Source organism: Pavona decussata, unplaced genomic scaffold (assembly GCF_977016875.1).
Source record: "Pavona decussata unplaced genomic scaffold, jaPavDecu1.1 SCAFFOLD_254, whole genome shotgun sequence".
Lineage (NCBI taxonomy): Eukaryota > Metazoa > Cnidaria > Anthozoa > Scleractinia > Agariciidae > Pavona > Pavona decussata.
In genome coordinates, this window is record NW_028145657.1 from 5,907,387 (window position 1) to 5,934,354 (window position 26,968).

General features: G+C 41.5%; 3 protein-coding genes, 1 long non-coding RNA gene and 1 pseudogene across 5 annotated transcripts in view; 4 read left to right on the plus strand and 1 right to left on the minus strand.

Annotated features, from left to right (window-relative positions):
- Positions 1–244, plus strand: part of LOC146456793 (death domain-containing ATP nucleosidase-like) — a 96,241-nt gene extending 95,997 nt beyond the window's left edge. Inside the window, exon 4 of the mRNA XM_085092741.1 lies at positions 99–244. Within this exon, the coding sequence (XP_084948867.1) occupies positions 99–244 (146 nt within the window). The remainder of the gene's footprint in view (positions 1–98) is intronic.
- LOC146456791 (NLR family CARD domain-containing protein 4-like) overlaps positions 1–26,968 on the plus strand; it is a 180,480-nt gene that overhangs the window by 147,970 nt on the left and 5,542 nt on the right. Inside the window, exon 7 of the mRNA XM_085092764.1 lies at positions 19,968–21,226. Within this exon, the coding sequence (XP_084948890.1) occupies positions 19,968–21,226 (1,259 nt within the window). The remainder of the gene's footprint in view (positions 1–19,967; positions 21,227–26,968) is intronic.
- The window catches only part of LOC146456795 (uncharacterized), a 79,448-nt gene that overhangs the window by 46,756 nt on the left and 5,724 nt on the right, over positions 1–26,968 (minus strand). The gene's annotated exons all lie outside the window — the stretch shown is intronic.
- On the plus strand, positions 6,433–19,911 carry LOC146456798 (NLR family CARD domain-containing protein 4-like). Its single transcript, XM_085092779.1, has 4 exons — positions 6,433–6,476; positions 8,740–8,835; positions 17,524–17,589; positions 18,216–19,911. The coding sequence occupies exons 3-4, from the start codon at positions 17,559–17,561 to the stop codon at positions 19,334–19,336; spliced, it is 1,152 nt and encodes a 383-aa protein (XP_084948905.1). The 5' UTR covers positions 6,433–6,476; positions 8,740–8,835; positions 17,524–17,558; the 3' UTR covers positions 19,337–19,911.
- LOC146456799 (uncharacterized) lies at positions 11,706–15,499 on the plus strand (annotated as a pseudogene). Its single transcript, XR_014858717.1, has 3 exons — positions 11,706–11,713; positions 11,941–12,079; positions 12,629–15,499. The product of XR_014858717.1 is annotated as an uncharacterized LOC146456799 (transcript).

A 26,968-nucleotide genomic window follows, 5' to 3' on the forward strand; every position in this document is an offset into this window, starting at 1 on the left:
AAATGTCAGACATTGCAGCGTATGCCTGTGACTTCTCATTCACTTACAAGCGCTTCTTGGCATTTTCAAAGTGAATCATTTTTTTTTTTCATTTGCAGGTCTTTTCACAGCAGCATTTGATGTTCAGATTGAATGGCTTGTGGTGAAAGGGATATCAAATTATGCAGATGACAATGAGTCTATGACAGAGAAGTGGAGTTGTTTTGCCAGTGCTATGGCTGCTTCTATTGTCACCAACATGTAACGATACCGGATTGTGACATTGTATTGTGACACTAACTTGCGTGATCTCGATATGATAATTATAGTAGTGTAATCGACACCTGATTACCCCACGCATATCGCGTGTTTGTATAAGAGTACTTTATTGATTTATTGTAACTCTGAGAACACAGAAGCCTGCATAGCCTGTTCCAGGCTCCTAGAGAGACGCGCGAAGGAGAGGGCGAGGGGACGAAAACGCGGGGGTGGGGGAGAGGAAAAGAGGGAAAGAAGAGGAGCCTGTAATCATTCTCTTAAACACCTCATGCCGCCCACTTTTTCCAAAATGTGTCAACATGTCAAAATGTCAAACTTTTCATTGTCTGGGTTTCGATTACACACGCGAGTTCTCGAGTTCGCGCGGTTGTCCTTACATCGCTTCGATGTCGCGGACACCGAAAGGTTCTCCGGGTTTGAGATTTCAACCCTCAAAATCCTGTAGATTTTGCCAAAAAAATTTGACATGTCTTAGAACGAAAGTTCTCCGGGTGTACTTGTTCAACGCCGTTCGAAATAAGGAACTTATTAACGCGACGTTATCGAGCGACGAGACTCTAGTGTTGGTAGATGTTGTGTCTTCGCTTGGTTGTATCTTCGTAAGCTTTTAAGAAACGAAGAGCTTTCCAGCGTCAGCTGCCTCATTTGTGCGAGGATCCTGGCCAGAATTTATGGCACGTTTAAATATGTTAAAATGCGGTTGACAGACCTGCACGACTCCCACTGTGTGTGCGTTGTTTTGATAAAAACTTTTACAATACAAGCATGTCTTTAAGCGATTTTCCTTTTGTATAAGAGCTTCTTCCCTTTTGATCAACGTGATGCGACCGCTCTGCTTAATGGTGTTTATCTTGATCGTGAGGGGGAATTCTCATATATACTGAATGGAGAGTTTCTTACTGATCATTCTGAGCCGTTAGGATTAGATTTTGATATGCCATTGTGTATGCTAACTCTGTGACATTTGTTAAAGTTTAGCGGCTAGGATTAAATGCAAGATTTAGGTAGCGCTAAATAAATTTTATCTGCGAAGATACAGGATCCGTGGATTTCTTTACTCGTGAATTCATGCTTATGCTATTGCATATCACTGCGGGAAGATTGAAACTGCCGCAGGATGTTTGTTTATCACGGATATGAGTGTCTAACAGATCCTCGTCTTTCAAAGCTTATCATTGTTGTCTCTTGCTTTCGAGAGCTATAGCATTTGTTATACATTCGTCGCCAATTCCTATTGCTGCGGCCGAGAACCCTAGTTGTATTAACTGCTCGACCTGATCTCTCATCACTGAAACCAACGGAGAAACCACTATAATGGTTGACAACGGCTTGACTTCACTTGAGCACAAAGCACTCGAGACTCGAGGAAACAGTTGAAATATCAAGCTCTTCCCGAAACCGGTGGGTAGAATGGTGAAAACGTCTTTCCCACGAGCTAGATTGAGAGGCACGCTTTTTGCTCCTTCCTGAGTACTTTAACTTGCGGAAAATCTCGAAGACAATTCTCTAAAACTGCATTAAACTCAGTCTCATCAAAACCACGCGCGTGTAACACACTCGCCATTTTGACTCTTTCAGATTCTTTCGCGATATCTTTTGAGTGATGTCTGAACTGTCAAAACTGACCAATCAGAGGGTATACCGGGAGCTGGTATACCGGCATGAGGTGTTTAAGAGAATGATTACAGGCTCCTCTTCTTTCCCTCTTTTTCTCTCCCCAGCCCCCCTCGTTTTCGTCCCCTCGCCCTCTCCTTCGCGCTTCTCTCTAGGAGCCTGGAACAGGCTAAAGCCTGCATTAAACTAGGAGTTGACTAGCACTCGCGTCTCTCTCTATCTATCGTTCCGACGTACGACCATAAAACGTTACATGGTGTCAGACAGAACCTGAACCACGATGCCGGCAGGAGGGACATCTGAAGAAGCTCCAGAAATCTTGCCCGCTCCGCCTGCACAAATATTCATGCCTCCTGCAAACTTGCCACCGCCAAAAGCGCTTGTCATGGACGACAACGTAGCCACAAATTGGAAAGCGTGGAAGAAAGTCTGGTCACGATATGAAATCGCCACAGGAATTTCTAAACAGGAGCCACTGGTAAGAGTTTCTACGCTCTTGTCAGTTATTGGAGAAGATGCCACGAAAGCCTTCGATGCCTTTGAATGGGGAGAGGACGAAGACGAAACCAAAATAGAACACGTGCTAGCAAAGTTTGACGCATACTGCGAACCGCGAACACAGGTTATCTACGAACGCCTCCGATTTAACAATCGCAAGCAAGAGCCTGGCGAGAATATCGCAGCGTATCTTACAGAGTTAAGAACAATCGCTAAAAACTGCCAACACGAGGACATTACCCCAGAGGAGATTTTGCGTGACAGGATCGTTTTAGGAATTCGAGACGACAAGATGCGTGAGAGACTGCTTCGATGCAATGATTTGACACTGCAAAAAGCCGTCGATCTTATCAAAGCAGCCGAACAAACGGAGCACCAAGTGAAGCTGATGGGTGCAAGCGCAAACGTCAATGCGTTAAAACAGGGTCGCTCGAAAAACAACAGACCGTCGATGCCATCGCGTGCAGCAAACAGCAAACATCAAAAACAAACATCGCGTGGTAATTGCGGCAGATGTGGAACGTCACACGCAAAGCAAAAATGTCCGGCATTTGGTCAGAAATGTCACCGATGTGGCAACATGAACCACTACCAATCGCTTTGCCGAAGCAAAACTGTTGCAACCGTGCAATTAGATAATGGACCTGATCAATATGAAATTTGCACCGTTGGAGAACAGCCTAGTCGTGCGAACAAAGCCCTTGTAAATTTGCACGTAAACCGACGGCAGGCCGGAAATGTAGTCCGTTTTCAAGTGAACACTGGATCCGAATGCGATTTATTACCACTCAAAGTGTACAAATCAATCACCGGAGATGACACTGTCGAAATGCTAAGGAAATGCAACAAATCAATCGTTTCCTACACTGGTGAACGAAAACAAATCGCCGGAAAGATAAACCTCCCAGTCTGTCATAAGGACAGAAAGAAAGCTCTGACTTTTAATGTTGTAAATGGCGATTATCAGCCTATCCTATCACTCAACACAAGTATCGCGCTTGGAATCGTCACGCTAGCTGATTGTGACGTATTATCGCTCACGATATCGCCAGAAAGTAACACGATCCTTGAAGAATACAAAGATGTGTTTGAAGGACTTGGAGAACTTCCAGGCGAGTACAAAATTATCACGGACGAGAGGGTAAAACCGAAAGTTCACCCCCCGAGGAGAGTACCAGTTGCAGTACGCCCACAAATCAAGGAAAAGTTAGACGAATTAGTACAGCGAAACGTCATCACACCAGTAACAGAGCCAACAGAATGGGTCTCAAGTATGCTGGCAGTAATAAAGCCGAACAAAATTCGAATTTGTTTGGACCCAAGGGATCTGAACGAAGCGATCAAGCGAGAGCACTACCAGATGCCTACCATAGAAGAGGTCGCTACTCGACTTGACAAAGCTAAGCTTTTTACAGTGGTTGACGCAAAAGACGGATTCTGGCAGAAGAAACTAGACCGCGAGTCAAGCTACAAAACGACGTTCAACACTCCCTTCGGACGCTACCGTTGGCTTCGCATGCCCTTCGGTATCAGTTCCGCTCCAGAAGTATGGCAAAGAACCATGCACGAATTTGTGGAGGGGCTTCAAGGCGTAGAAGTCATTGCTGATGACTTTGTTATCGCTGGTTTCGGCGACACCACTGAAGACGCTTACAAGAGCTTAGAACAAAATGAGCGATCATTCTTCACAAGATGCAGAGAATGGAACCTGAAACTGAACAAACAGAAAGTCAGTCGTGCTCAGACAAAGGTACCATTCATGGGGCACCTGCTCACTTCCGAGGGACTCAAACCCGACCCCCGGAAGATTGAAGCGATCATTGCCATGCCTGAGCCAGAAGACGCCACAGCACTTAAACGTTTCCTTGGAATGGTGAATTACCTTTCTAAGTTCATGCCGCATCTGAGCGAAATGACAGAGCCGTTGCGGAGATTAGGAGATAAAGACGTGGAGTGGCAGTGGATGACGCAGCACAGTATCGCGTTTAATACTGTGAAGAAGTACCTAACTGAATCTCCAGTACTCAAGTACTGCAACGTGAATGAAGAAGTTACCATTCAGTGCGACGCATCTGAAACAGGTCTGGGAGCTGTCCTCATGCAGAAAGGTCAGCCAGTGTGTTACGCCTCAAGAGCGCTTACAGACACTGAAACCAGATACGCCCAGATCGAGAAAGAGCTTCTTGCCATCGTATGGTCTTGTCACAAGTTTGACCAGTACATATATGGCCGAGACATCGTACACGTCGAGTCTGACCATGAGCCTCTACAAGCCGTATTCAAGAAGCCTATACAGCAGTCACCCAAACGACTACAGAGAATGCGCATGGCGTTACAAAACTATTCTCTGGACATTCAGTACAAGAAAGGCCGTCTAATGTTCATTGCAGATGCCCTGAGCCGTGCCTACAGGCTCACAACCGAGGACGCCCAGCACGACAACAGTGAAGTACGCGCCTTACGAGAAGTTCAACATGAAGATGGACTTTCTGTATCGCCCAACCGACTACAACAGTTCAAACGAGTCACAGCAGATGACCCAGAGATGCAGCTACTCATTGGTGCGATACACAAAGGGTGGCCATTATGTCGAAAAGACTGCCCTGCAAAGCTTGTACCTTACTTCGACAGCCGAAGCGAGCTAGTTGAAGATGGTGGACTGGTTTATCGCGGAGAACGCCTGGTTGTTCCTCAATCGCTGCGAGCTGATATGCTCAAAGAAATCCACAGGTCGCACATAGGAATCGGTGGATGCCTAAGGAGAGCCCGGGAGCTACTCTACTGACCAAGAATCAACGCGGAAGTCAAAGATTACGTTTCCAAGTGCAGCGTTTGCCAGTCATACCAGCCAGAGCAATGCCGAGAGGAACTCCAGCAGCATGAAATGCCCAGTCGCCCATGGTCCAAAGTTGGAGCTGACATTTTCGAGCTTGGACCACAACAGTTCCTGATAATGGTGGACTACTGGTCAAATTACTTCGAAGTACAGGAACTGAAACGAATAACGTCAGCAAGCGTGATCCACGCACTTAAAGTCCAGTTTGCCAGACATGGTATTCCGGAAGTCCTTGTTACAGACAACGGGACACAATTCAGCTCGTCTGAATTTGCGAATTTCGCCGAGACGTGGAGATTTGAGCACAAGACCTCAACCCACGCTATCCTCAGTCGAACGGAAAAGCGGAGAACGCCGTGAAAGTTTGCAAAGCGCTGCTGAAGAAAGCACGAGCCGACAACAAAGATCCTCTACTGGCGTTTTTAGACTGGAGAAACACCCCGTCAGAAGGTTTAGGAACCTCACCAGTCCAACGTCTGATGGGCAGAAGAACACGAACGCTGTTGCCAACCCACACCAAACTGCTGGAGCCAAAAGTAGACAGCCAGACAGGAGACAAGTTGGCAAAGCGCAAAGCCATACAAGAGCAGCGGTACAACTCGAAGAGTCAACCGCTAACACCACTACAGCCAGGTCAAGCGATCAGAATGAAACTCCCTGGTGAAACTAAATGGTCTCTTGGAAGTTGAGTGAAGATCCTTCCAAACCGCTCGTATGAAGTGGAAGTTGCCGGTCGCCCCTACCGTCGCAACAGGCGTCAGCTCAGAACAACTGCTGAGACACCGCCACCTCTTTCTGTCGAAGAAGATCTTTCGCACGATCATCCACAGACTGCAAAGCCTCCCAGCGCAAGTCAAGACGCAGAATTGGCTATCAATCCCGACCAGCCTGCTGTCCAACTGCGGAGGTCCTCCCGTATCAAGAAACCACCAGCTTGGCATGAGGATTATGTCATGAACACTTAACTTTAAGAAAAGGGAGATGTAACGATACCGGATTGTGACATTGTATTGTGACACTAACTTGCGTGATCTCGATATGATAATTATAGTAGTGTAATCGACACCTGATTACCCCACGCATATCGCGTGTTTGTATAAGAGTACTTTATTGATTTATTGTAACTCTGAGAACACAGAAGCCTGCATTAAACTAGGAGTTGACTAGCACTCGCGTCTCTCTCTATCTATCGTTCCGACGTACGACCATAAAACGTTACACAACATTTTAAGTGATCATAATGTTTTCAAGCAGTGGCCCCACTATCAAGGTACTGATTATACTGATTAACCCTTTAACACCTAATATCAACATTTAAACCTAGCTAAATGAAATTTATGCAAGGTTGTGGACAGTGCCTACTTTTGTTACTGCACATACGCTCTGTGCATCTTGAGATACTTGAGTTTCCCATGGGTGGTGCCTATAAATACAGGGATATTTTTGCGTGGTTTAAAACTATGCTGTGAAAGCAGAACTTAGCAAGCGCTCTTGGTATTCAAAAACAAAAATTGGGGGTATAACCATGTATTTTCTGAGATAATAAAGCTTTAATTTGAAAAAAAAATGCCATACACTGTTTAATGTATTTTACTGTTTAATTATTGAATAATTTTTGCCTATTACGAAAACCACCGATGCGTGGAACGGGGCCGAATTTTTGTATCACTTCGATCCCCGCCCACTTTCGTTAACAAATTCCACAAATTCCTGGATACTGGCGGTGGGCGGCAACTTTGTGTAGTTTTTTTTTACTAGTAAAAACAAACACGAGAGCCCTTGTTGCAATGGCGGAAGCTACCAGTAAACGAGGTAGATTTTACATCAACGGGAGACCTCTTCAACTTGATTTGAGAAGAAAAATAGTAGAAGATATTGTCGAAGATGGCGGTGACTTTGTAACTGGCTTTTTCCCGGGAAATTTCTCAGCCATTGCTGTGAGAAACAGGGTCAAATTCCATACTGTGCGGAAAATCTGGAAAGAAGTGGTAGAAAAAGGCGATACAGGAATCACAAAAAAACGCGTGCAGCTGGCGTAAAGCAAATTTATAAGATTTCTAAAGACTGATAGAGCTTCAATGACTGCTGGTGAGTTGTATAAGCATACGAATGAGCATTGTAACATTGCTGCAGGAACATCGAATACAGCTATTCGGCGTGTACTCCGAAACAACACGACCGATGGAAAATGGACCTGTAAAAGGCTAACAAGGCCCGTTTAACCTCCTCTGTACTCATAAAAGTCTTTATCCATTTTCCACTTGGACCCGCAATTTTAAAGACGAATCTTTCAATGATTTCAGCGATGTGTTTTTCTACTAGTACAATAGAAACGGCGCCAAGCAGCGACACTTTTTTTTGCCGCTGGCCCCAGGAATTTATGGAATTTGTTAACGAAAGTGGGCGGGGTGGTGATATGAAAATTCGGTCCCATTCCACGCATCGGTGGTTTTCGTAGTAATTATCTCTAAAAAAAATGCCCCAATTTCCCAAATTTTCTTTCTAGATTCCAGTATTATGCTTTTCCCACATAGTCATGGACTGTGCCAAAAATACTTCTGTATTACTGGAGGCACGGTCTTTAATCTTGAGCATGCTAGCAGGACTTCCTGTTGTGCGATGGACACAGCGTCAGCCCGGGAGTTCTAGCAGAAATACTCTGTGATGCTCATTTGCAGTTGTTTTTGTGGCATTGCTCGTCCAAAAGTCATTTGCTTTTTGCTTAGCTGCAGTTGTGCTGTCCTTTTCACTGTGTTTTTTGGCTGTTCATCATCTTGTGTGATCGTGTCCCTAATTCACTTGACCACTCTGATTCTGATAAATATTGATGTCACAAGGAGAAATGTGATGCTGATCACTCTTAAGGTTTAAAGGATTACAAAAGGATGGACCAAAATTTGAAAACAGAAGATAATCCAAGAGACATGATACATAGGATGTCTTAGCTAACAATTAATGTTTTATTGTTAGTTCAAAAGTAGAAGACCTCTCAATACCTCAAAACACCAAAAATCTGGAGATTGATCGACCGGCAGACAAAACCAAGTAAACACAGGTGCTAATCAAAAGAAAGTGCAATTTTTACCATGTTGAAAATGTGAGTGACCAAAATGCGAGAGACTGGTAATGAAAACTTAATTTTGGCCCATGTCTTATTCATGGACTGTTTTCCAGCAAACAGATGGATGAACTTGGGGTTGTTAAATTACAGAATTGGTGCAAGAAAGTCACCTAAGCAAGCCAAAAATGAAATTATAGAAGGAAATTGTAACCTTTCAGCTTGTGACTCAAACATTGTTGACACAAAATTCTTGAGTACTGAAAGAAACGTGGAGGTTAATGTTCAAAACTGGTAGACAAAAGAGGATCTTTGATTTCAACCCATAGCAGTTGTGGGGGGCAAATCTTATTCTAATCTATGAAGTAGATATACATTTCTTACAAGCATGAAAACCTCAGCCAAACCTACATGTACTAGTGTGAACACTTTTTATTCCACATCATAACAAAGCTGTTTTATTTTGTTTGTTTAGATGTTCTTTTGGCATCAAGTAAAGAAGCTCCAGTGTCATCCTGTTCTAGTGCCCAGTCCTCTCAGCAAAGTTTTTCTACAGCTTCAGAACATGCAGGTTATAATTAATTCCTACAAGTTACATTAGAGTAGGTTATGCACTCTTGGTTCATAGGAGGAGCTAGGTGATATTTATGTTCACTTCATAAATTACGGGGATATAAAGAATTTTACCCTTCCCATGATGCCTTTAGTGTCCGTGTCACCTGCAGGAGCTAAGCAAAATTGACTTCAGGTGAAGAATGTTTGGCTTGGAGCGAACATAGCATAGAACACTAACATGCTATTTGCGACAGGCAAATTTTTCACTTGGAGAAAAGACGGGGAAGTTTGTGTCAATTCAGTGAAGAGTCTAAATTATTCTGCAGCGTCACTTAAAAATGAGGGAATTTTATTTTTGGATAGTTAATTGGCAAAGTATTTATCTTGGGTGGACACTAAAATGTTGGTAATTTTTTATCCAGTTGAATGGCAACTTTGGACAAACTTGCCCTGTACTAAAAATTTTACTTTAATTTCCTTGGCCTTTTTAAGCGGTAACAAGTGTTGCATGATAATGCACAAAAAGACAAACAGATGTCTCAATAACAATATGACACGTGTTTTATTCTTCTGTTTGTCTTTGACTTGTGCTTTGTTAGAAATCCACGATCATGGTTACTTGAAGCCATGCATGATTCGTGCCGCAATCGCCAGTTCACTTACTCAGTTACTTTTCTAATACCTCCTGTGAACACTCGTCTCTCTACAAGGGACAGGAAATTTTGTCTGATGGTGACTTTTGTAGCTCTAGAGATGTTGTAGTTGTCCAAGACTTCTTTTTGCTTCTGAGGCATGTGGTCAATTCACCAGCCAAATAATCTATGACCCCAGTATTATTTGCACTGTCATCACTGTGTTCTGCGATTTAAAACTGTTTGTGGTGTCTGAGCATCAATAGCTTATCTAAGAATTCTATATTCTTGGATCCCAGGGACATAATTCATAGTTTGAAACAAGGATCAGTCAAAAGAAGAGCAGTCTTTGGGTATCGACCATCTCCTCTATTTAATGTATTAAGTAATTCGAGTCAGTTTCTGTTAGATTGTATCAAAGGGAACCTCCCCTCTGACAAGAAATTGACGGCTAAGTGTTGGAAATAGTGTCCAAATTGTAAATTTTAGTCTAAAACGTGGAAGTGACATTCAAGTATGTTAAAAATTAGATATGATTATCGAACACTTCCACTTTTAAATTTCCTGGGCGCAGCCATTTTGCATTTTAGGATGTGTAACGGTTGCCGCTTTTGTTTTTCAGCCGAAGTTCTTTTGTGCGAAACAATTCAATTGAGCAACCGTATTACGTCATGAAATCCAAGATGGCAGCGCCCGGGAAATTTAAAAAGCGAAAATAGGCGATAATCAAATAGTGTTTCCATGTTTTCCAAAGAAATTTCAAAGTAGATTGTATTTTCAACAATTAAACGTTAATATGTTTCGAGAGTAGAGGTTTCCTTTAAGAAGGCTGTGTATAAAAGTGGGACGGGGACAAGGGGACGGGGACATTGGGACGCGTGTGTGGGGACTTGGGACCTGGGGACGCGTGGGGAGGGACGTGGGGACATCAAGCATGGGACGCGGGGACGTATGGGACGGGGACGGGGACGGGGACGCGGGGACGTCAAATATAGGGACCCGGGGGACGTGGGGACGTTAATGTTTATTGTTTAAGTCGAAGGTAAATGCGATACCTCTTTCTTCACAACCCGCCCTACCCTCCTTATGGTCCCAATATTCCAGCAAGGAGACATGGACAGCGGTCTCACTTTATTCAACGCTGGGGGTTCTTCGTCACGTTTATCGTCATGGAGGATTTCCAAGGTAAGGCTATCTTGCGTTTGTCTCGATTATCACTAAAATCCTAACACATCCTTGTTTGAATCTTGTAAATTTTGAGCTTGAAGGATTCTATAGGCAATACTTAGTTTAACGATTTGCATTTTTGGTCGCCAGATTGTTCAGATTTGAACTACTTATCGGACGAAGATACAGAAGATGCTAGAGTTTGCAAGCGGAGTAGAAGGTGTGCTTCGTCACGATTATTTTCAGTTGTTTTGCATGTATAAAAAAGCCTTAATGTTACTACAGTATTTTACATGTATAGAAAGAATGCATTGTCACTTTGCGTGGCTGTTCACGGCCAACTTGGCTTCTTTGCTAATGTTTCTAGATTAAAGTAACATGATATTTTCATTGAAATAGGGTCATGAGGTTGCACAGCAATTCTGATTTCAAGTTTTCGTTAACACTGCTATTTTCATTTTTTCTCTATAGTGTTTTCAAACAAAGTCAGGATGAAGTCTTTGATACGGTACGTTCTTTTACTATATTAAAGGTTTTTTGTCCTGTCAGTAGTAGTTTCGTTATTAAGTGCAAAAACAAGCTACATTATAGTCACGACAACCCTTTTTTATTTTCTTCGTATCAATAATAACTAGTACGCCAGGGCAATCTTTTGTAATAGAGAAGATTTATTGTCCGACTTAAAACCCCAACTGAATTTTGAATACATTTTAAATAAAGGAGATGTTTTGCTTGTTTGACCAGCTCAGGCTTTACCATGGGAACGAGAGGTTGCTAAAATCTCAGCTATAAATTCATCATGTGATCTGCCTAGTAATGGATTAACAACGTGTCCTTCCACAACCATTGAAGATAAACGCAAATTAAAAATCTTACACATCAGTCCAGGTTAAATTTGGGTGATGTTGATTTTTGTATTAATTTTTAACCTTTGATTTTATTTAGGCGGATAGCAGCCCTGTCAATTCCCCAAATGCTAAGAAAATTAAGAGGTAGGTTTTAAAAGTAATTAAGCAGCTGGTAATTCTTGGATATGCAAATTTGGGGGATGCTAATAGACCCCTCCACGGTTTTTTCAACATTTGACATGGACCAGTTAGTGAAATTCCTTTGACACCACTGGACAGAGCGCCTTCAAATTGGTAACATTGGCAAAGTTGCAAAAATTTATAGACGTTTGTAAACTTGTCCCCACCATACAAACGTCTGAAAAGTTTCGCGACTTCGAGGAGCTATATCTTCGTTACTTTTCGACAAATCACAAATCACTTTTCTTTCAAGGCGCCCTTTCCAGTGGTGAACGTTTTTGGATGATGCAAGAGTTGGTTAATTTCCTTTTATTATTATTATTTTTATATATACAGCAAAACAGTTGTGCGGGAGGAAATCGCGTTTGTAAGGCGAGCAATCGAGATAATCGACACGAGTGAGGAAGAGGAGGAATCTGAGGATAGTCAGCAGGTACATTGAGTGACACATAATGATAACTTATACGGTATCTAATAAGTACTGACATTTTAGGGTGATTCTCCAGCTAATATACAAACCGTTCGTTCTCCAGTCAGTTCATTTGCGAGATAATCATGAACTACAGTCCAAACATTTTTATGATGACAGTCAGTGGTCTCAATTTTAAAGTGACAATTTTCTAAATAAGCTACAACCGTAGAAAAACGCCGTTTTACAGTACTTTTTCTTCCCTCAAAAGCGACGTTATACATGAAAATGACTGTTTAAGGAAGTAATTTTCAAGATCAAGCTACTCTACATAGTTTATATTACCCAAATGAGCCACTGAGGTTCCATGATTGTTCTTAGCGCACGCAGTTTAAGTCATTTTTATCGTTCCTTGTTCCATCAAAGTTGTAGCGAGACCAACCACTGTAACAGTTTTCCGACTTTTAGAATCGTCAGTTGGTGATTAACGAATCATCCCAAAATAGCAATGGGTTAATTAAACATGAAGGTGCTGTTTTATAGAATGTCTTATGAAACAATGTTTTTTTTTAGGAATTCAAGAAGTATTACGAAGACGACAGCCGCCTTCCTTATTACGAGAAAGGCAGACAATCACCATATTCCAGTAAAGAGAGTGTAGACATTCTGCTGAGAGTGAAAGAACCATGTTGCACTGAAGTCCCCCTTCAGGTGATGGAGAATGCTTCGTTTGTAATAGATTTAGATGCTCTCCCCCACCCCGAAGATGTGCGGGCGGACGATCTTGGCAAGTGGGTCCATATTGGCTCCCCGAAAAGCTATATTGCTGTTGAGAGAAACAAAAGTGGCCATATCCTGGATGTTCAAGTGACAAGGCAGAAAAGAACAGACGCTGATTACATCATGGTGGTTAAGCAGTATCTTCACCACGACAAGGAGGCACAATATCGGAAGCGGATGTCTTTCGTGTACGATAGCAAGTCGAGAAGGCACCGACTGGCATTGCTTCAGTATTACTTTGAAGGTGAAGAAACCCTTTTGAACCTTAAGGAACATGGAAATTCAAAAAACAACACAGAGCCTTATGTTCGAACGAAACCAAGCACATTCGAACAGCTGAAAGAAATATCCAGAAGCTGCCAACCCCGAGAGGTCTTTTTCGAAGCTGTACGTCAGAAGGGGGGATTGGAGTTTTGCCGCTCTAAAAGTGATCTGCCGCGAAATTCCAGGCAGGTGCAGAACGTATTATCGTCTACTTCGGCATCCTTTATGCCGTCAGCTAGTTCCAGTAGAGATATCTTGCTTGAAGCTATGGAAAAGTGCAAAACTAAAGATGGTTATGTCAGAGACTGAGGTAGTTGGTGCACCAGAGCCTATGGCCTTCCTTGCCACTGACAGGCAGCTAAAAGATATCGAGCTGTACTGTTGTCAGGAAGACGATTTTTCAATTCTTGGTATTGATCCAACATTCAATCTTGGCAATTTTAGCGTGACTCCAACGACCTACAGGTGCCGCAAAATTGTAAACGTAACCACAGGTAAATCACCTGTTTTCCTTGGTCCCATGCTTGTTCATCAGAGCAAAACGGAACAAACGTACCGATATTTAGCCTCATCAGTTAAGCGATTCAATCCAAACACCGTGTCTCTTCAAGCCTTCGGCACTGATGGCGAACGTGCTTTGTCAAATGCATTCAATGAAGAGTTCCCTGTGGCTGACCATCATCGTTGTTTTATCCACCAGCGTAAAAACATTGAAATGAAACTCTCCAGTATAGGCATCAATGGGCGTTACCAAAATGAATTTCTCGACGACATATTTGGTCATAATGCAGCAGCTATCTCGTATCACGGAATTGTGGATTCCGATGATTCGGATGACTTTTATGCAAAACTGTGCTCGCTGGAGGATGTTTGGAATGCTCGAGAATGGAAAATCACATACCAAACTCCCACATTCTACGACTGGTTTGTCAAAAATGTTGCTGACACGATCAACGCATCGATGCTGAAACCCATGCGACAAAAGGCGGGACTTGGGGATTCCCTATACACAATAAACGACAATGAAGCAGAAAACCACCTGTTAAACCTCAAGACGGACCACAAACGTGTGAACCTCGTAACGCTTATTGAAAAGAGCCATGAACTTGTGAAGGAACAAGATTCGTTGCTGGAAGGAGCAATAATTGACCAGGGGGAATGCAGACTCTCAGATGAATATAAGCACCTGAAGATATCCCCAGAAAAGTGGAGAAAGATGAATCCTACGGACAGAAGAGCGTACACCAGAAGAGCCAAAGAAAGTGGTCCTATGTCACAAACGCTTTCCACACTCTCCATATCACATACACAGTCCGGCATCTCTGGTATCCCAGAAAGCATTTTATCCCATCAATTCTCTAAGGCCCAGAGGCTCTTGCGAATGAATAAAGTTAGACATGGCTTTGGGGAAGACGATACTCTATTGGTAGCATCGGATACATCAGCGAAACCGCATGTTATAAGGCAATGCAAAAATGGTAAATTCTGTTGCGATGATGACTGTCCCGCATACAACCATTCCAGTCTTTGTGCTCACACACTGGCGGCAGCAGAATTCAAGGGCAAACTCGTAGATTTCGTAACATGGCACAAGAAAACTGGTGTACAGACAAGTGTGACAAAAATGTCTACTTATGGGCTGGATGTTGGCAGTGCTGGTAAAAAGCCACATCAACGAAGAAGAGCGAAGAAGACCAAGGAGAAAGAGAACTTCATCGTTGAACATGTAGACAGAGTGCAAACTCCATCTCAGAATCGCCAGCCCGTGAAAATGAAGATTGTTCGAAGAAATGGAGAACACGAAGTCTTGCAAGAAAGTCTAGCAGAGACAGACGAAGGGCATCGTGAGGACATCAATTCGTATTCTCTTGTGTTCCTGTCTGATCATCCCCGAGTGACAACTTGTACAGGATGTGGAATCAAATTCGCTCGAAAGGCCGATGGTGGACTCTTTCCTCCTCCGCATGACGTCGCCATTACACACAAAGAACACCGTCCCTGGAAAGATAGAAATACAGGGATCTTGAGAGTTGGAAAGGAACAGGCTGTCTATTTTCATGTAAATATTTCTTGCGTTCAGAAAGGAAACAGCATCAGTAGCGCTACCTTTGACGGAGCACAATTAGACATTCATCCCATTGTCAAGCAACGCCTGAACAAGGAGCATAAAGATTTCCTCTTTCAGCAGTTGGACATTTCACTATAAATGAACAACACTGTAAAACGTTCCATGCCGGAAACACTACTTACGAGTAAAAGCGTTGAACGTCAGCAAACAGAGCATGTAGTTAAGATTTAAAACTATTATTACTAAGTACTGGTTTGTGTTTTCATTTTGAGGCGATACCTGCCCTTTTTAACAAGTTTCAGAGTAATTGTTTGCATTAGGTGCGATGCATACCATGCGATTGCTTCTCAATCAATAGGGGATTTTTGGCCTCCATCAACTGTAAGTTATAAAGTGAAATTTTGTTGACGATGCAGTGAGCACTAGCGTTGTAACGTCGTTCATATTCTATTTACATTTCTACGACAATGGTTGCACTCATTCCAAGTTATTGAAAATGAGACAAAGATTATAATAATTTGCTTACAATTTGTTATGAAATTAGGGACACGCGAGCCAAAACTAGTCGGAGGATACCTTTCATGGCTTGTTACCAAGTCATTCCTCGTTACAGTTTTATTGCAACTAGTGTCCTAAGTTCCTTTTGCTATTACAGTGTTACAACTCTTCAGATTACACAATTGCAAAAGTAAGTGAAAAGATGTTTGTAAAAGAGTTACTTGGCAGTTTAGTTTGCGGCCAGATAAACGTACAAAGCAACCAAATATTAGAAGGTCAATAAGCCGAATTACGTGTTTACAAATTAAAGCATGCTGTTCACGTTCATGTTATTTGACTGAACTGTCTCGTTGCAAAGTGACTTAGCTAACCAGAAAAACAGTTTTGCAATTTGTTAGATTGATTTCCTCTGGGTGTAGACAGTTTTGTCAATATGTAAACATTCTTTATTATGTAAGTGAAGTTTTCATAAATTAAAATAATGAGTTTATTTTGCCTTCCGTTCACAACGTGGTACTCGCTGACTCTTTTTTTTTCATTCTGGCCTCCTCAGACAAACCTTGAATACTTTTAGAGAAAACCCGCTTTGATTAATAGTGACATGAAAATGCTTTTTTCCATGGCTTATCGGATATTTTCAATGACTGACACGGCTTCTGCCACAGGTCGTCCACCCTCTGTGTTACACTTTCATTCACCCAAGGGCAAGTCGGTTATGTACGAATCTCCTATAATGCTTTACGGCCCTTAAAATAAGAAGTGGCAGTGAGTTGTAAAGCGAGAAGTGATCGCGCTCGCCAAACAGTGAACTGGATGTCGTTATTTCCCTTCTGCGAAAGAATTAAACGCCGCTTTTAATCGAGCAAACCAATGCACAACGTGGTGAAATATCGAGATATCTTTTCCAAAATCTGCGTACGTTATAACGCTCAGTTTAGCCGAAGACATCTCTGAACCTAAAACTTCTGTATATTATAGTCAGGGATGTGCAAGGGTTGCGTGATGATCAAAGCAAAAGCAGTAGAAACTTACCGTGGAAATCCTCGATCCTCCATGCCTGTTTACGAAACGAAGACTCGGCCAAGACCCCCTGCATTGAAGAAAGTGAAACCGCTGTCCTGGTCTTCTTGCTGATAGAAAATTGGAGCCTTAAGCAGGGTAGAGTGGGTAGCGGTCGCCAAAATTTATTTTCGATTCCAAATAAATAAAAAAGGAAACTAGATTACTTGTGGCATAAGCGAACTTCCAACCCCGGAGTGCTAGCTCCGAAATCTATTGCATGTGCCTCTAAACCACGGGGGATTCAACTATTGAAACAATATTCTATTTTGTTTGACATATTTTTAGTGGCAAATCTAACAGTAAATGCTTGCTAACAGTGCTTAACCCTAATCAAGATAGTCAGTGCGCCTACTCCTATATGAAGAAATATTTTGTGTAAACATCATAAGGTGTCCGATGTGGTTAAATAACACAGTTTCACGAAGAAAGAGATATCCCGTTTACCTCCGACTTTACCTCCCGCGTCCCCTACATTCGACGTCCCCGCGTCCCCGTCCCACACGTCCCCGTGTCCCCGCGTCCCATACGTCCCGCGTCCCATACCAGATGTCCCCACGTCCCTCCCCTCGCGTCCCCAAGTCCCAAGTCCCCACACACGCGTCCCAATGTCCCCGTCCCCTTGTCCCCGTCCCACTTTTATACACAGCCCTTTAAGAATCTCTAGTGATCTTATAAAGAGTTTCAAATGTTAGGTTTTGCAATAAATGATAAATAGAAAACCCGTTGCAGTACAATAGATGCATGGAAACAATAAAACTGGCTGCAGAGTGACTATAGTGTTTTATATTGTCAACAGATTCGCCTTCCAGGGAGCAGAGTCGATGGTCGAAGATGAAAAGGTTTTTCAAGCCATCAACCAACGGTAATTTGCAAATTATTGTTAATACTGAAATAGGTTTTTTTTATTTTACTAATAAACTGAGAAACACTGTGTAATATCAAGACCCTCGTAATTGGTTTTGAAAATAGCGTCCAAACTGGTGCCTGGAGGAATAATCGCATATCTTTGCTTAGCTACATGTAAGGGCGTTTACGTCACAGTGAAACAGCTGGACAGTTTTGTTTCAGCGCGGCTGATATGGGCACATGTGACCAGTGGTGCCTACTTGCCACTCATTCGCCACCAATATTGAACATCCCACTGTTTGGAGAAGTTAGTTATGGCTGTACATTACCGTAATTGTGGCTATGTGATCCTTGTATAAACCTGCTGGGGCGGTTTGTTTTTCTTTATCTTAGATTTGTCTGAATATTGTTCTTTGCCTGATGCCAAGGTTAGTGTTTTACATGATGCAGAAATAAACTCCATTTGGCTTGGGTAGTGCTTATTATCGAGGTGTCGAGAGGTTGGACTGTATTGTTGTCTTGGTTCAGTGTGCAAAACATACACTGCATCTCCTCCCCCAAAAAGTGCATCGTGTGGTTGGGGTAATGGAAAGGTATAACATTAAGGTTTTTTTTATTATTATTATTTAACCCCATTTGCAGCTACATTTTTGAAGAGCAGCCGAAAGCAGCTGAAGTCATTTTACAAGAGTACCATGAGCCAGGTGATGATTACCCCTTGGAACCCAGACGACACCATGGACATTGACGAGGTGTATGTGGAGCTATCATTTCTGAGAGATGACAGAAAACTTACTGGAACAGAAAAGGAGAAGCTCGAAGATTACACTGAGATATTTGAGAGGTGCAGACATCATCTCATCCCTAAACGAATTCTTGTGTACGGAAGGCCTGGCATAGGAAAGTCCACCTTTACAAAGAAGCTTGCTGTAGACTGGTCAAGGGGCGTCAAGAAAATTCTCAAAAAATTCGAAGTTTTCCTTTTAATTAAGCTGAGAGACATATGCAATATTCAAGACATCACCTCCATGTTACAAGAAGCTGAACTGTTGTCTGTTGATGACCCGGCGGTAATTAATAAATTGTATGAATACATTCTTGAGAACCAGCAGAAAGTCCTGCTTGTTTTGGATGGCTATGACGAGTACAGCGGTGAAAAATCATCACCTGTTTATGAGATTTGGAAGGGAGCTCGACTGTCAGATTGTACTGCTCTGGTGACGACCCGGCCGACAAAGGAGGAAGAGCTAAGAGCACCAAGTCATGCTCAGTTTGAGATGAATGGGTTTGACAGTAAAGAGCAAATTAAAAAATTTGCACTCAAGTTCCTGCATCACCAAGATGATGTAGGGAAGTTTACTGAATTCTTGAGTGAACACGACCTTTGGGATATGGCGAAAATACCACTTCTCCTGTTGATGCTGTGTCTAGCTTGGAAGGACAAAGAAAATCCAGAACTCTTAACCTCTCGGGCGGACCTGTACAAAAGTTTTTTTGACACCCTGTTTGATCACGTGGCAGCTAAAAATCCTGAGCAGACATTTACAAGTGTAGATGAATACGAAGAAGACCTCTCAAAGTTAGGAAAGCTAGCGTTTGATGCTCTTATGGAGGACTGCCTTTACTTCAAGCGCAGCAAACTGCCTGAGGATATTCGCGCTCTCATTGAGAAATTTATGTCTGTCGGTTTCTTTCAAATTTCCAACCTTTCAAGTTCACGTCGTCCTGAACAAGGCGTTTTCTTCCTGCATAAGACTATTTAGGAATTTCTTTCTGCCTGGTTCATCGTTCAGGAATTGACGAGTGCGAAAGAAGGAGAACTCACCTGCTTGTCGCAAATTGATTCATTTGAAAAAGTCAAGACGATGGTTGAAGTTCTGAAATTTGTGTGTGAGTTGTCATCAGAAGCTACCAGTGCTGTATTGAGTCACCTGCGGATAATAGGAGAGAAGGAAGGTCTGATAGAGTGCAGCTTCACTGAAACACCGTCTGTTGAAGACCTGTCTGAAGATCAAAGAGAGTTTCGTATTATCAGTTTACATTGTCTACTGTGTTGTCCGGCCTCAGACAGACAACATATCTTCTCGGGATTTGTTCATTGCGTGAACAGTGTTATAGTGATAGATGAAGACCAGCCGCCCCTGCTAGCCAGAGAACACGCATTGAAATTTTCCGATTTACCGAAACCAAGTTATTTATTTTTCAGCACACGCTACGAGGAAAAGGTTGATGACAATGTGTTGTCCTTACTGCGCGATTTGGAAACTGTCCTTGTGACCTGTTATGGCGATACCACGGCTGAAGTAGAAAAGTGCTATTATCTGGATGTAAATGATTCTTTCCTTCAAAAAGAAGGCGAGCATATGATCTTCTACTTAACTCGCATTCACAGAGATTATGGTGATAAACATCTGCGGTGTATTGAACTACTCCGTGCACTCACATCAGCACCAGAGTCTCCTCCTCAGAAGCCTGTTGATCACCTGCAGAATCGGATGAATAGCAATGAGACTGTGAGCACGTCTGGCCGGACACAGAACCATTCTCTGTCATTTGTCAGAGAGATAAACCTAAACAGTCCAACAAGTCAGGAGCTTACGGTTGTAACTAACGCATTGCCTTTTGTAAATGGACCTCGAGTCATAGACATTTCTAATAACCTGGAATCCTGCGATGATCAGCTGAAAGAAAGTTTGTTCTCATGCATTCCCTTCACTAACAGTCTTTATCAATTAAAACTTAGCTGTCTTAATTTAACAGCCAAGTCCGCTACTGACATTTTCAAGCAACTTCACCAGGCTCATAATATTCATGAACTCAACTTGCATTTGAATAATTTGCACCTTGCTGTCAGTGATTTGGCTGAGAACCTTCACCATTTACCACAACTTACCCAACTCAACCTGTCTTGGGTTAAAATGGGAGATAAAGAGTGTCGGCTATTTGCCGACTCTCTTAAATTTGTCCGGAAGTTAAAAGTGCTGAACTTATCATCCAACTCGCTGGGTCAGGGGGTGATTGAGCTTGCTAAACACCTGTTCAACGTGCCTCATCTGACTGAGCTGGACCTGAGCATAACACAGATGGGTGAAAGGGAAGTCACAGCTGTTGCCTGTAGTTTAGAAAGTATTTCAAAGTTGAAGAATCTTGATTTATCATGCAACCCGCTGGGTCAGGGGATCACTGAGCTTGCTACACACTTACCCAGCGTGCCTCATCTGACTGAACTGCACCTGAGGGTTACACAGATGGGTGAAAAGGAAGTCACAGCTGTTGCCCGTAGTTTACAAAGTATTTCAAAGTTGAAGAATCTTGTTTTATCATGCAACCCGCTGGGTCAGGGGATCACTGAGCTTGCCACACACTTGCCCAGTGTGCCTCATCTGACTCACCTGCACCTGAATGATACACAGATGGGTGAAAAGGAAGTCACAGCTGTTGCCCGTGCACTAAAGGATCTGCCGGAGCTGGAGTGGCTTGACCTATCCCACAATCCACTGGGCCGAGGTGTAAGTGAACTGACCCAGCATCTCAGTAGTATTCCTCAGCTGAGGGGCCTGGGGCTGGAGAATGTTAAGATGACAAAGAAAGAAGCCAGTGAGCTGTGTGCAGCAGTGCAGGGAAAGGTGATCTACTTGGACACAGATTACCATGTAAGTTTTTTACTTTCATTGTATTTTGTATTTACTCGTTGTATATTTTACCTTTTAATACTTGAAAAACTCCCCGTTAGCTTGTTTTAAGAAACTAATGCCGCACGGGAGAAACTTTAGTTCAATTGTTAGAAGGATTTTAACTTATGTATTACTTTACTGAACTAACGTTTTAAATAACGGAAATCGCCGAGCAATGTTTGTTTGCAGTGTTGATTTTTTAATTTTATTTATCGAGCACGTTTGGAATCTGAGATCACTTTGGTGAGGGAACAATGCGTAGGGATTCAATTTATTTCATTATTTTTCATTATTACACGAAATGCCCGCAGGGCAGGCCGTGTCTAGGTTTCGGTCGGGTATCTTTTTTTTTTTTCTTCGTCGTAGTCACAAATCGACAAATTAATTTATGCATTAAAATATGTCCTCCCCTAGTGGGGATGTATTGTTCTGATTGTCTTCAACAAAAGCAGGCCAATCAAAATCTATTATTCGGCATATATCACGAGAGAGGGGACCCACTCATCCCTTCCTGTGTGACGTCAAATCATTATTTGATTTACTCATTAAACCTTGATTAAATTCTACCCTCTCCCAGAAGGGATCTATTGTTCTAATTGTCTTGAACAAAAACAGCCTAATCAAAATCTATTATCGGCGCGTATATCACGAGGGAGGGGACCCACTTATCTCTACCTGTGTGACGTCAAAGCAAGTCATCATTTCGAAAAGTTGTTTTTGTTCAATGGCGGCCATACGTATGAATTTAAGACTCTGATCTGCCGTTTTCAGAGAGAAAACAAACCTTTTTCAAGCAGTAAATCGAAATAGTAACTTCTAGGTAGTACTCGACAGTTGAAACAGTGGAAATTGGGAGAGTTCACAGCAAAGAAAGTCCGCTTTCAAAATTGGAGGCCAGACCAGTTCAGCGGGGTCATGACGCTGGTATGATTCCTAGTAACACAACGATAAGTATCACGCAATATATCTGAATAAAACCATTAAGACAATTATTTCAATTGCCAAGGGAGGATAGTTTTTAAAAATCTGCGAAACATACAATGGGGAATAATTGGGGCTACATTAAGCATTCCGTGTTTATGCCATTAGCCGGGCATCTTGTTTTGCAAAATCATTCAGCAGGATATCCAATTTCGAGATAACGGAGCTCAAGAAGGCTCATAGTAGTTTACTGACAAAACAAAAAAAAAGGCAAATACAAGGAAACAGTTTTTCCTAGTGCCATGTATCCGGCTACCGCTTCAGAAGTTTGATATGATATGAACAGATATTTTTCGTATTTGCCCTTTTGTTGTTTCGTTTTTTGAATTTGTTCATTAAAAACTAAGAAAACATTTAAAACTACGAAAACCACCAAAATGTACAGTGACCTTTGTGTGTGCTGAAATATTTATTACACTGTTTTTTTTTATAAGAACCTTTTTATAAGAACGTTGAGGCTGAGATTAACCAAAATTTTAAGAACGTCTTAAGAACATTCCTCAGGCTGAGAATCGAGTAAGAACGTTTTTATTTTGCTAACCTCAGTGTATATAAAATCAAGGTAACAAATGTAAATTAACCAAAATACCTAATGGCATGTTTTGTATAACATTAACAATGGTGACACACATCTCGGTTTGTCATAATTAGGAGTTCTTGATGCCATATCTCAGCAGGCAATGCACTTCTGCATTGATTTACTGAAATACATGCAGTGTATACCATGTAATTTAAGAACATCTTAAGAACGTTTTCAGCCTCAAATCGTAAAAAATGATAAGAACGTTCGGCCTCAGCTCCAAAATTAGACGTTCTTATAAAAAAAAACAGAGTGTATTCAAATTTTCGTTATTTTAAAAGCAATGTTGGGCATTTAGGCAGTCGGTCTCTGTTGTGTCAGCATAATTTCTGACGGACAGAATTAATAGTAAATTATAAAAAAAATTTTTGATTTATTATCACTAAGGAACCGATTAAGATCGACTTGATGATGGAAACCACTGTGTAACTTGTGCACTTTACTGGTTTCCAGTTTCGCTCATCATGTAAACAACGCCGCGAAAAGCCGAGTCTGCGGCTTTCGATTTCTGCTACGCAAAAGGTTACAAGGTTTTTTACTGTTTCGTTTTTTGGATTATAAATAGGATATAACTAACCAACAGAGCTGTGAGGATATTGATGACTGATCTATTGCGAATAACCTGAATGGAAACATTTTTGCCCTTCAGCATACGACGGTGAAGCGCTCTTGCTTCTTAAACTGATATAGTACTAATGTGAACGGAGAAGGACGCCATTAAATGTTTTATCTCTTTTTCAATTACTGAAGAAACATCGCTGTTAACTGCACACCATTTTCACAACCGTTTTCGAAATGAAATGTTTGTGGGGTGCGTTCGCTCTTGGGAAGTAAAAATAGAGACTCGATTGTGGATAGTAAAAGGTGGATAGTAAAACGTGATGAAAAAAAAAGTCAATGGAAAAGAATTTCTGTACATTCTTAGAGATTATTGTACGGGCTCGTCTCTGTGTACATACATGTAAAGCATTGCTCGCTCAATCTGTGAGGTAAGGTTTACCGCACTCACAGTCCTGTTGTTTTATATTTTTTGCGAGAAAATTTAAAGATATAGATACTTCTTTGCCTCTTTTTTTTATATTAAGTTGCTTGTTGAAGAATCAAAATAGCGCGAATCATCGTTTCGATGTTTTCGTAAGATCTTTATGAAGACTAAAGGCAATTAACATTGAAAGCTGAATATAAATAATAGTTTACTTTTTACTTTGAGTGATAGCTTAAGTTCTTGAATAAAATGTTAGTTACACAAAGCAGCCCTTTTGCCAGCGCATTGCAGAACAAATAACCACACGATCCTCAATTGTAAGCACATGCTGATTATCTGTATAGCTCTGGGAGCTGAAATGATCCCCAATTTTTTCACGCTGGCTGGAGCCGAAATGATTCCCAACTAATTCAGTTTCAGAACAGAATGGCATGCTACACTGCGGAATTGGAAACAATTTTCTCCTTGATAATTTTGGCTACGCCGGCGTTTTAAGACCGGTAGACATTTGAACACTGTTTTACAAGATAAACATTTCTTGTCACATTGCAGTGAAACCCCGTTTTACGATCACTCGCTTAATGCCCAGCCCCGACACCACTTTCTCTCTTCACAAGCTACCAATAAGTTTCATTCGTACAGTGAATAATTATATCAATCAAACGTGTGTCCGTGACGTTTATTCTGAGAAACCGGTTTATACGGACGCCAAGGGACATGCAAAAGTTTCCGTAAACACCGGGCTTCGCTGTACCTATTACTTTCTTATTTCATCTTGTACATTTTCTTGTGGGCTTTGTTAATTTGTGACGCCTCCTCAATCGATGGTATGAACAAATATTTCGCGTATCATCAACAGTTTCGCGTTTTGTTGTGTTTGGTTTTCTGAACTGATCATTTCAAACTAAGAAAACCTTTAAGAGTAGGAAAACCATTTAACTGTCCAATGATTATGTGTTTATACATTTATTTAAAAATGTTCTTAATTTTTAAACAAAGATTGGATAATTGACAGTCGGTCGCTGTTGTGTCGGTACAATTTCTGACGGGTAGAACTAACAGCAAATTGTTGAAAATGAACGTTAAGATTATAATAACAAAGGAAAACCCACTGTGCTATGAATGCACTTTAATGATTTCTGACTGTTTTGCTCATCCTGTAGTCCATCCTGTAAACAACTCAGTGAAAAGCTTGTTATTCAAATACGGCTCTGAAGTTGGTGCTAGGGTGTCTTTTTCTACTTTTTCTTTTCGTGTTTGCTTGTTTGTTCAGCTACTTCACAACCTAGCTAGTTTTGAGATAGTTTCTTTTTGGTAAGAAACGCTTCTGGCCCGTCTTTGGTTAAAACCTTTTGACAACACATGCTTGCTTTTGATCGAGTTCAATTCGAGGCGTTTTATTTTTCTGACCTTTCAATCTGTTTTCGTCGCCTGGATTTTGATTCTTTTAAGTTAATAGAAGCTTAGTTGCATGTCTTTTTGTGATATTTTATGAGTCCTTCGCAGTTCGTTTGTGTGATCCTATCGAGGAGATGTAAAAATTAACGCGTGCACAATGCCTGTACAAACAGAGTTAGAACGCATCACTTGATTGCTCCTGTGTGATACTGGGATGTGTTTATGTGATGTTCTTGCACGGGCTTAATAAAACTGTAAAACATCACAAGCTTTCACAAAAAATTCACCCAATGACAACAAACTCCAAGGTCAAAAATGTTGAAAGACCTCGCGACAGAAGCAAGCATGGGAATTAAAATTCAAAAACACAACTTTTTATACTTATCAAGTGATGGTTTTCTGTAAAGTACAGGCAACCGAAAACAAGTAAAAGAAAATCTGAAATGGAAGAGCAAAACAAACAATGCATGCAACCCTTTGATTCGAACTCGTGCCTTCCTTGTCTGTCGAGTAGAAGGGTATCGCAAACAATCCACTGCCAAATGACAATCTGCAGTAATGTTTTATCTTATCTGTTACTAGATAACACCAAACATGTGACCGCACCATTCAGTACCAAGACAAACAAGACGCTAAAACAACAGTTCAGAATAAACAGACAATTCAGTCCGCTTAACGTGCATATGATCCGTTGTTTCCGACGGTCAGAACCATAATAAAATCCTCCAAACCACACTGTACCCGCTACAAATGCAAGCCAGCAAACTTAGGCGATACACAAAAAAGAAACGATGTCAAAAATAGTTTACGAATATTCGTGATCACGTAGGCTTATCATGTCCCCATTAGTCAAGTGACAATTCATGCTAAAAAAAACTCGCGAGTCAAGGAAAGCTGGTCATTGCATTTTGTGTTTCTTTCGTTTGATTTTCCGGTGTAGAGGAACAGATACTGTATTTTTACAAAAAGGAATTTATCTCAAAACTAAGCTGTAAGATAATTAAATAATGGAAATGCGAAATCATCAAATCAAATAAAACGGTGAATAATACAATAGGTTGAAAAACAAACAGAAACCCCTGGCCTGGCCCCGCGCATTTTATTGGCAACCGAGTAAAAGCCGAGTTTGTGTGTGTGATAATTTTATGGTCACGGAAACAGACGAAATATAACCGACTTTCGATTTGTCTCCCAGACGGGAAAAAGCAAAGCAACGGATTGATTACAAAGTTGTTTACTCTTTCCTATCTGGGCTTGACGTTTCATTTGACATTATTGCTGACTAACCATAGCAAATTACCTCGTTGAAAATCTTACCGCTTTTCAATCTAACAGTGCGTGAAGAGTATTTGCTCCACAAAAGTATTAAATGTTGCAATGTAAAGTGAGAAGGGCACTGGAAATATTCTTTCATTCAATGAAAAATAATAAACAGCTATCATTTTGAATTGTAAATGGTTTGAACCCAGGAGTCATGTCATAAGTACGTAAATTATGATCATCCGGGTGAGTGTAGTCCTGAGAAGGACTGTTTGTGGTGACTTTGACTGACGTTTCGACAACCTGAGCGGAAGTCATCTTCAGAGTCAAGTGAGTTGTGGAACGTCAGTAGGTGGTATATATACGTCTCTGGTTGTTAACCTGATTGGTCAACGAAGTCCAGATGTTATTGGTCGTTTGTCAGTAAGCCGTGATGTTATTGGCTGTGAAGACTGTAAAAAGTGATTGGTGCGTAAAATAAATTGTTTGTTTCGTTGTTATTGTCAATAAGTCGTTT

What these genes read in the sequence shown, in the direction of transcription:
- LOC146456798 (XM_085092779.1), top strand. Translation starts at nt 17,559, where the DNA reads ATGAAAAGGTTTTTCAAGCCATCAACCAACG. An exon ending in TTTCAAGCCATCAACCAACG is followed by an intron (nt 17,590 to 18,215) that starts GTAATTTGCAAA and finishes CCCCATTTGCAG; the next exon opens with CTACATTTTTGAAGAGCAGC.